The sequence below is a fragment of the Cryptomeria japonica genome, chromosome 4 (assembly GCF_030272615.1).
Source record: "Cryptomeria japonica chromosome 4, Sugi_1.0, whole genome shotgun sequence".
Classification (NCBI taxonomy): Eukaryota; Viridiplantae; Streptophyta; class Pinopsida; order Cupressales; family Cupressaceae; genus Cryptomeria; species Cryptomeria japonica.
Genome location: NC_081408.1, coordinates 44191246 through 44201603, shown reverse-complemented (window position 1 = coordinate 44201603; position 10358 = coordinate 44191246). Strand labels below are relative to the sequence as shown.

At 35.4% G+C, this 10358-nt stretch overlaps 1 protein-coding gene across 1 annotated transcript; it reads left to right on the top strand.

Annotated features, from left to right (window-relative positions):
• The first annotated feature begins 5548 nt into the window (after window positions 1-5548).
• Window positions 5549-6964, top strand: LOC131874876 (FBD-associated F-box protein At5g44490-like). The gene is made up of 2 exons (XM_059218807.1): window positions 5549-6409; window positions 6806-6964. The coding sequence occupies exons 1-2, from the start codon at window positions 5549-5551 to the stop codon at window positions 6962-6964; spliced, it is 1020 nt and encodes a 339-aa protein (XP_059074790.1).
• The last annotated feature ends 3394 nt before the right edge of the window (window positions 6965-10358 follow it).

The following is a 10358-nucleotide window of genomic DNA, read 5'->3' as shown; positions in this document are numbered from 1 at the left end:
TGATCTTTTGCATCAGATTGTATATTGTAATTCAAAAAGTATTGCAACAATTAATATCAATAGTTCTGTTTTTATGCTCTATTTTTTTTTTCTTCTGTATAATTTGGAAATTTTGTTTGTTTCTTTCTGGTTGATCTATGCTGTTGTAGCAGCAAAATCTACATGGTATCAGAGCATAGGTGCTAGAAAGGAAAAGCAAAATCTTTGTTTGTTGCAGATATAGAAGATCAAAGTTGAAAAATGGAGTTCTCAGCCTCTGTTATTCTCACACCATACAACTATTTTGATTGGAAGCCAAAGATTCTGCTTCAGCTCAGAAGTAGAGGCCTCTATCGGATAGTTATGGATACAGAGGTTGAACCCAATCCAGCAGTTGAAAAGTATAAATACTTCAATCGAATGGATGAAGCCTTTGGTCTTCTATGCTTATCCATCTCTCTAGAATTGTTGTTTCATGTTGAGACATGCAAAACTCCAAATGACATTTGGAAGACATTGGAGACACTCTTTGGAAAGCAAGATGAGATGTGAGGTCATATTCTTGAAAATGAGTTCAACTCATTAAATCCAAGAAGTTTTGATAATATTCAAGATTTCTTCACAAAGTTCAAATCCTTATTGCTTCAGCTTAAAGGATGTGTTATTGACAAATCCAAGGAAGAAAGCAAATTAATCCTTGCTATTCTATCAAAGCTAGGTCCAAAATATGCAGTATTTGTCTCTGCTTTCCACATGGTCAGGCTCACAATAGGAGCAACTTGGAAGATGCCCACAATTGATGCCTTCATTGAGTCCTTGATACATGAGGAAGATAAGCTCATAAAGATGGGCACATTGAAAAACTCCAATGCTCATGCACTTGTTGTGCATGGAAGTGGAAAGAACAACTCCAAATCCAATCAGCAATCCAAAGAAAAAGGGAAGAAGGAACCAGATCCAAGAAAGGAAGGCAATCACAAACCTCCAGATGGATCTACCAGCTCAAAAGAAAAGAAGGACACAAAGAGAAAATCTAAGTGTAGCTATTGCAACCGTGGTTACCATCCAGAATCATCATGCATGAAGAAGACCATTGATCTCATGGCACAAACACTTCAACAAAATAATCTTGGTAACCTTATCCCAGAAGATGCCAAGAAGAAACAGGAAGAAAAAGCACCAAAAACAAGAAACAATGCTCATGCATTGATTGCTATTCATTCTTCTTCAGATACATGGATCATAGACTCTGGAACTTCACACCATATGGCAGCCACAAAAGATGTTCTCTCTTCTTTGAAACCATATTCTGGTTCACCTATTCACTTGGGAGATGGATCTTTTGTAACAGCAACTGGAATAGGGAAGGTTGAGATGGGAATTGGAAGTTTTGAGAATGTCTTGCACATTCCAAATCTTTCTGTCAATCTTCTTTCTATGTATCAAATGACACACACTGGCACCGGTAGGAGAGTTGAATTCACTCCAGATTCTGTGAGCATATTTGATATTGAGGACAACTCCAAAATTGCTGTTGGTAAGGCAAATCATCAATCTCATCTATACACTTTTACTGATTTTGTTGCCAAATCAGATTCTACTTTACTTCTAACACATGCAAATGATGAAAGTAGAGTTTGGCATGAAAGATTTGGTCATTTGAACTCTAGATACATGCAGCAATTGAGCAAACAAGGGATGGTGAAAGGCTTGCTTACCATAGAATTTTTTGATGGAGTTTGTGAAGGTTGTGCTCTTGGAAAGCATCCACAAGAAAAATTTCCAAAGGGGATTGCATGCAGAGCCTCCTCCCCTCTAGAGCTTGTTCATAGTGATCTGATGGGTCCTTTTCCTGATCCTTCCATGAGTAAAGCTAGATATGTCCTAACATTCATTGATGATTGCACAAGATACACATGGGTTTATTTTCTCAAATTCAAATCTGAGGTGTTTGAGAATCTCAAGATTTTTAAAGCCCATGTGGAGAATCAATCCGACAAAATGATCAAGATCCTCCGCATAGATAATGGGGGGGAGTATGTCAACAATGATGTTCAACATCTTTGTGATGAAGTAGGAATACAGTTGCAAAACACAGTTCCTTACACTCCGCAGCAGAATGGGGTAGCTGAGAGGAAGAATCGATCCTTGAAGGAGATGGCTAGTTGTATGTTGCATGCTAGATATCTTCCCTCCAAATTGTGGGTTGAAGCAATCAATTGTGCTTCATATATACAAAATAGATCTCCTCACAAATCTGTCACAGGAAAGACACCTTTTGAAGCATGGAGTGGCATGCAACCAGAAGTGACCCATTTTCAAATTTTTGGATCACGCGCATGGGCTCGCATTCCTGTCGAGAAGAGGAAAGCTTTAGGGCCTCAAAGCAAAGAATGCATCTTTTTTGGATACCCAGATGGTGTAAAGGGCTATAGATTGTTAGATCTTTCAACAGAAGCACTCTTAATTGAGAGGAGTGTCTACTTTGATGAAAGTCTCATGCATGCATCTCAGGAGCCACATTCCCGTACTTCTTTGCTTCCTCCTCTTACAAATATCAAAGATAATACATGCAATCATTTAGATCTAATTTCTGATACATTTGAATCTGATCTAGATGAATTTGAGCATGCATGTGCAGATCTAGATGCAGCTCTTGATTGGGCTTCTAGTGATGATTCAGTATCTCCTGTGCAAAATCAAAGGACTAGGAGCTTGGCTGATATATATGATGCCCCTCATGCACTTTCAGCTATCGATCCCATCATGCTAATGCATGCCTATATGATTCATGCATCCGATCCTCAGACTTATCCAAAAGCTGTAGGGAATCCTCTTTGGGAAGCAACCATGGATGAGGAGTACAATTCTCTCATTGAGAATCACACTTGGGACTTGGTTCCACTTCCACCTGATCGCAAACTTGTAAGGTGTAAATGGGTCTATAGAACAAAGAAATCAACAGATGGCCATGTAAGTAGATACAAAGCAAGGTTAGTAGCCAAAGGCTTTCAGCAAGTTCATGGCATTGACTATGATGAAACTTTTGCTCCAGTGGCAAAAATGGATTCCATTCGTTTGGCTCTTACAATTGCAGTAGCAAGAAGGTGGGAGATTCATCAGATGGATGTGAAGAACACATTTCTTCATGGTGATCTCGAGGAAGAGATCTATATGGAGCAGCCACAAGGATATGTACAAAATTCCTCATTGGTATGCAAACTCAAGAAGTCACTCTATGGCCTCAAGCAGGCACCTAGAGCTTGGTATGCTAAAATGGATTCTTATCTATTGTCTCAAAATTTCATGTGATGCAAATCTGATCCAAATGTTTATATGATGAGAACATCTAACTCTCTGTTGCTCGTAGTACTCTATGCAGATGATCTACTAATAACAGGTGATTCAGTCAAAGCCATTGCTGCAACCAAAGAAACTTTGCATGCTAGATTTTCCATGACAGACATGGGTCTCCTCAGCTTTTTTCTTGGTCTTGAAATCAACCAGAATCAATCAGGTGTCCAAGTTGCTCAATCCAAGTATGCATGGGATCTTCTGGCTTGATTTCACAAGAGTGATTGTAAGCCAACACCCACACCTTTCTTGTCAGGAGTAAAGCTTGAGGATGGACAAGATCCACCATTGGTTGATTGCACACTCTATCGTCAGCTTGTGGGGAGTCTTCTTTATCTCATTCACTCTCGTCCGGATCTATCATATGTAGTGAGTGTTGTTTCTAGATATAGGCAGGAGCCTCATGAATTGCATTGGAAAGTTGGCAAGCGTATACTTCACTATGTTCAAGGAACTCTTAGTTATGGGATTCATTATTTAGCTGGATGTACTTTGGATCTCATCGACTACACTAATTCTGATTGGGCTGGTGATAGCATTGATCGCAAGTCCACTTCAGGATATGTTCTCAGTTTGGGCTCTGGTCCCATTTGTTGGTCAAGTAAAAAGTAATCTTCCATTGCTCTATCATCCAGAAAGGCTGAATATCGAGGTGCAGTCAATGCTACCATTCAAGTTCATTGGCTGCAAAATTTTCTCACTGAGCTGGGTACATGTTTTCATCAACCAATCATCATTTGGTGTGATAACCAAAGTACATTGAAGGTTTGCAGAGATCTTGTACAACGACAACGAACAAAGCACATCGAGAGCCACATGCACTTCATCCGAGATCTGATCCATGATGGCATCATTGATTTACAGTATTGTCCCACGTCTCAACAGATTACTGACATATTCACGAAGACATTCACTGAGTAGAAGTTTCACTTTCTCCGAGATCTTCTTGGGGTGAAAGAAACTGTACCACGATAGTTTTCTCATTATGTTTGTCTCTTTTGAGGGGAGGTTTTATTCCCACTGGGTTTACCTTCTTTCCTCATTTCTTTTATTAGACTTTTCTATTCTCCTTTGTTAGAATTAAGGGGGGGTGTTGGTGGTTAATTCCAACTGCAACTTCATTGTCCGACTACCGCTAACTGTGGATCATAGCAACTTCATCACTTTCAGTTCTTTACTGCAGACTATGGATCACTGATCTCTGTTTTGCTTAGATCCACTATTTTCTGCCTAAATTAAGGCTACTGATTTCAATCTTCTCCGTAATTGGATTCTTCTACGGTGATCTTTTGCATCAGATTGTATATTGTAATTCAGAGAGTATTGCAACAGTTAATATCAATAGTTCTATTTTTATGCTCTGTTTTTTTTTTCTTTTGTATAATCTGGAAAAGTTTTTTGTTTCTTTCTGGTTAATCTATGCTGCTGTAGCAGCAAAATCTACAATAATGACCTAAAATTGATACTAGATTTCAGTATTTCTTGTAAATCTCTTACCATCTCTCATTAATTAAATTGTATTTTATCATTTAATTAATATTCCTTTGTCACTAGTATTAATTAAATAATAATACATTATTTATTTAATATTCATTATCACAAATATTAATTAAACTAGGTAAATTAAATTAATATTTTTCACTTTTCTCATTAAAAAAGTCATCATTACTTTAGACAAGTTAATATCTGGCTAAATATCCCATTACTCTTCAATAAGTTAGTGCAGTGACTCGAGGAACTCTGTAAACTGTTGCATCGAACTCTGTCCATGTACTGCAAACTCTGGAGGCACCGTCTATATAGCAACATATTATCGATTTAGTATACAGGGTATCTGGTAATTGATTCGGTAACCAATACAGTCAGATTTTCATTTGATTCGTAATTAATTCATATGCAAGTAAAAAGGTACAAAATAGTGTAATCAATGCCACTTGGGGAACCACTCTTTTCCTTTGATGCTGCAGCCATTATCTGGCAATTTGAGTACACGCCACCTGGGGGGCCATTAGGATATGCATATTATTTCCAAAGTCCTCAGATTTGACGGTCCACACAGGGAAAACCTGTCCGTCATGATATCGGAGTTTCTTGGTTCTTGGCCTTTTCCATTACTTATTCCTGTTCGGTAATGATAAATCCTTACTCTCTCACATTGTATGTTTCAGCTCTGAATAGGTATTTTCCCAATGTAATTAGAAGATTTAGCGATAAAATGGGTAAAGTAGATCTCATAAATTTTCCAGACGATCTCTTCTGTTCTCAGATTTTAACGAGACTCCCACTGAAAGAAGCAGTTCGCTTTTCTGCTGTTTCTCGGAAATGGTGTAGAGCTTGGACTCGGTTACCTCATCTTAACTTTTCCCATGAGTTTTTAAATTCTATTTGCGCTACCCTTGCAAAGATAAAGGCAGTATTTGAATTAACTCGCCAAGAAATGGCTATAGGCTTAATTAACAAGATTCTTATGCAGTGTGTTGGCCTTGAAACTTTTGAGCTTTACAATTGTGATGAGTGTAAAAGTAGCATTCATAAGTGGCTTTTGTGGATTTCTGTAGCAGGTGTGAAATGCATAAATTTAGCATGTAATAGAATTCGGATGGAGGTTTCAGAGTCTATCTTTTCATGTGTGACCCTTACGTCTCTGTCTCTCGAATATTTGAAGATGACAAAGGTGCCTCCACTATTTCAGGGTTTCCCTCAGCTTGTAACATGTGAGTTTCAACGAGTTGAGCTAAGTGAGCAAGCATTTGAGGTGATTTTAAAATTATGTCATCTTCTTCAAAGTTTGACAGTAATCCATTGCGTATTGCCTTCAACTTTGAGAATAATATCCTCCAGTCTTAAGAGACTTGTTATTCGTCATACGGATGGTGAAATCTGTTCAATGGAAGCAAATTGCCCGAGATTAGAAATCATTAAAATTATTGGCTTCCATAGCTGGAGGATGGCGAACGTTTATTTGCATTTATGTGTCCATTTGGAAACTAAGGTTTTACTTCTCAAGTATTTTGAAACAGTAAAATTGTTGAAGAAAACTACCTGTCTCCATGCTGCAAGCTTCAGTTGTGTCAAGGTTCTCCAAAGCTTTCCTCGCTTGGAAGAGTTGTGCATTGACTCTTTTTATTTTACATCCAAGTCGGGTAGGTATTTCTGCTGCTTTTATTTCCATAAAAAACAGTTCTAACAGAATTTAACATTTCGTTTCTTCAAAATCAAATTTTAAATCACATTTTGGAAAATTTTGAAATTTTACTGAAGAGAAATTGTTAAAATGATACTGCTAATTTTCCTGTAACTCTTTGTGATATGAAATCTGTTTTTCAAAACTATAGAGTTTAATAAGAGGATTCAAATAGTGCCAACTGAGTCGTGTGCTTAGGGAAGGGGTTAATCACGTAAGAACTATTAGTTTCTTCTGTACTAAATTTCAACGACTTTATTAAATCTTACAACAATGCTTTCCATGCAGGATCTAGCAGACTCGACCCTAACACTACCAAATTTGAAGACATTTATTCTGAATATGAGAAGCTCTGATAGAAATGCTGTTTTGTGGTTTTCTTGCGTTTTGAAAAGCGCTCCTCTTGAAAACAGTCACAATCAGCATCGGTCACAGCCAAGCTCTTAAAGACTTTGATCGTTTTCTTCAAATTTTTAACGATATGGTAAGTCTTGGTAGGGATTTCCCAAAAACAAAAATTTCATTTTCAAAGACATTAAGCCTAGGTATTCTGTGATCAGTGATAACAGTTGAAGTTTCCTAGTTTTTGGTTTCGTTATTTTGGCCAGTATACCGAATGTTGAAAAAGAATGCTTTTCCACAAGGTTGTAAATGTGCTGCAGTTTACAATAATCCTTCAAAGAACTGTTTCTAGCTTTATTGTGAAGATTTGGGAAGTTGAGAACTGTGTCAAAGATATTCAGATTAGTAAGTCGTAAAATTTGCTGTAATTCTCAAGAATGCAGTTCTCGGTAACAGCTCTTGTTTGGGAGGTGTTAATGTTTCATGGAATATAATGTTTAATATTCTGGCGTATGTATTCAGAATTTTGTTTTCAATCAAGTACCAAAAACATATTTTTTACCTTCTAAAGATTTTTTTTTTTTCTGCAATGCACACTTCAGTCAAAGTTTAAGATTATATGTTATGATAAAAAAAAACTGTTATACAATTTAATCTAGAAAATTTAAGATTATATATTATAGATTGTGGAAATCTGATATCATTAAAAGCACACACTTAAGTTAAAATTCTACCAATTTGATTGCCATGCACAGTTTTGCATGTTTACACAATTTGTTTTTAGATAACAGTCAAATAACTTTTATTTGTCAAGTTTAGTGATCAATTAAAAGGAACTATCTAAATGCATCAAGATGTTTATCCAGCATCTAGAATGCACCTTTAGCTTTTTCAGTTGCTGCTACTTCCCAAACTCTAATAAGGGTCAGTGCAAGAAGATGAGTCCACTTTTTGGCCAAAAAGTGGAAGTGTTTTCCCTGATTTTCAGATTTTGTCTCATTTGAGCTTAAATTTTGAAACACTTAGAGATTGAATCTTGGAAAAAGTCAGTAATATAAAAGATAGCCCTCTGAGTGTAGTTTCCAAATATATAATTTATTTTAATACCCACATAATAAAAAATAACTTTTTAAATGGAGTTCTGAAAACTATGTTTTAAAAATGCCTGTTTCAGGACCATACCATGCATGTGTACGACCCACACTTTTTGACACAATTAAAATTATTTTCTCAAACCGTTTTGGGAAATGGTTTGTAACACATTGAAGATTGATGAGCATATTTTTTTGTATTTTTTTTTATAATATTTTTTTTTTAATTAATTTTTTAATGGCCGTAATTATCTTTTTAAAAATTTGACGTGTACGACCCACATAATTTGATGTAAACTTAACATTTTTTGATTTTTTTTTTTTTTAAATACAAAAGAATTTTGTGTAGATTGATGACATATAATTTTTTTTCCAAAATTCTTTAAAATAAAAAAGTTATTAAATTAACAAAATTAGTTAATATTTCAAATTTATGGACCCGATTTAGTATAAATTAAATGAAAAATAGTTAAAATAATCAATTTTTAAATAAATTTACATATTTAGAATCTAGACAGTATAATCTAAAATGGGTTTTAATTTCGTATAAAAATTCTCTAATTAGAGGCGCATAAACTATTTCTGAAGTTCATATTTGTGCTTTCATTCATGGAGATTTGAATTTGCAGGTCCATGTCTCAGGTGTGGCCATCCCAGGCCTATCCCGGGCCTAATCCCGAGCCAAGTGGCGGGTTGTGGAATCAACTTCCACAAAACGGGCCCCCGTTTTCAAACAAGGGCGGATTGTGGAAAAAAAGGAAAAATGCCATTTAGAAACGGGGGCCCGCTTTTAAACAAAACGGGCCCCCGTTTCTAAGAAACGGGCCCCCGTTTTGTTTAAAAGCGGGCCCCCATTTTATAACAAAACGGGGGCCCGTTTTTAAACAAAACGGGCCCCCGTTACCTTTCGGCTCGGGAGCCCGAAGCACAAACGAGCCCCCGTTTATAAGAGCACATTTTCCAATGCGCGGACTTCCGCGAATTTGTGACTCATTACCTTGCACTTGCCCATAAATTGTATTCTCTTTCTGCTGTAAAAGTAATACAGAAGAAAAGCATGATGTAATCCATCCATTTTCAGCTTCGTGAATGAATAAAAAGAATTTCTGATTATGTGTTGTTCCAATTTTTTGTGTATGGTTGTGTTACTTGTAGTTGTGTTTCAAACCTTATAGAGTTATCTCGGGATAATTCAAAATAAAATTATGTTATATGATAAATTATAAATGGTGTCAATGGATATTTGGTTTACTGGTGAAGTTAAATGGTTCCACATGAGCCCTGGTACCAGGGATCAAGTCTTGCTGAGTGCAAGGTTCTGACATCATAAGGGATGAGGCTATTGTGCTGTCTCCATAAAAAATAAATTATAAATGAAGTTTTAAATATTTAAATTAAATTATTATTTTTATTCTAAATTATGATTTATAAAATGATTAGGTTTGTAATAGTAATTTTTAATTGAATAATACAAAAATTTGGTACATTTTGATTTAAATTAATTGTTCAATATTATTATTTTTTAATAAAATTAAATTTGAAGATATATTTATTAATGTGTTGTAATAATTAAATTTATTTACAATTGAATGGTAATATTAAATTAAAATTTGTTATTTATCCAAAATAAATTCATATAAATTTTGAAAAAATATATTAAAATATATTTTTAAAGATGAACATTTTTTTAAAATATCAAAGTGAAACATATTCTTCATAAATAAAACAATATTAAATCTCATTCAACCATTGCTAGATACTTTGTAATCTCTCGAGTGAGGAAAAAATATGTCGTATTGGACTTCTTTATTGTCACTAATATAGGGGAAGAGCACCAGTAGTTGAGCACATATCAATTGTTGTGAGGGTTGTTGATACTTTTTGTTCCAAAAATTGAACAAATAAAACCTATTTTTTTTAACATAAAATATCTTTTTTTGTTAGCAAATGTACCAATAATTATTAGGAAATGTACTAATATTGTAAAAAGTTACCAATCAGGTGATGCCAATCAGGTTACGAAAAGTTAGAGATCAAGGTTTGCAACAAATCTTTTGGAAATGACACTTTGAGCACTCCATCTCCATCCTATCTGATAATATTAGGAGGCATCGTCCCTTCTCTAGAGGCTTCCTATGATTATTTTGGAAGACCTTAGTTTGAGGAAGACCTTCCCTAGAGGCTTCCTATGATTTTTATGATTTTTTTGTCCACGCACCTTTTTTCGAGACGTAGATCTATCACCTTGCTTACGAAAACCTTGTATTCATGTCTATTATTGGGAACCGATCTATTGATTATAGAATCTTGCCAATGATCAACTTTCCCCCTCCAAGAACCAATGTTTGGTTTGAAGAGATATCCTTCGATAGGGATTTTGTTGGGTTTTATTGCATGCACTAAAGTTT

What these genes read in the sequence shown, in the direction of transcription:
- LOC131874876 (XM_059218807.1), top strand. Translation starts at nt 5,549, where the DNA reads ATGGGTAAAGTAGATCTCATAAATTTTCCAGACGATCTCTTCTGTTCT. An exon ending in CAAGCTTCAGTTGTGTCAAG is followed by an intron (nt 6,410 to 6,805) that starts GTTCTCCAAAGC and finishes CTTTCCATGCAG; the next exon opens with GATCTAGCAGACTCGACCCT.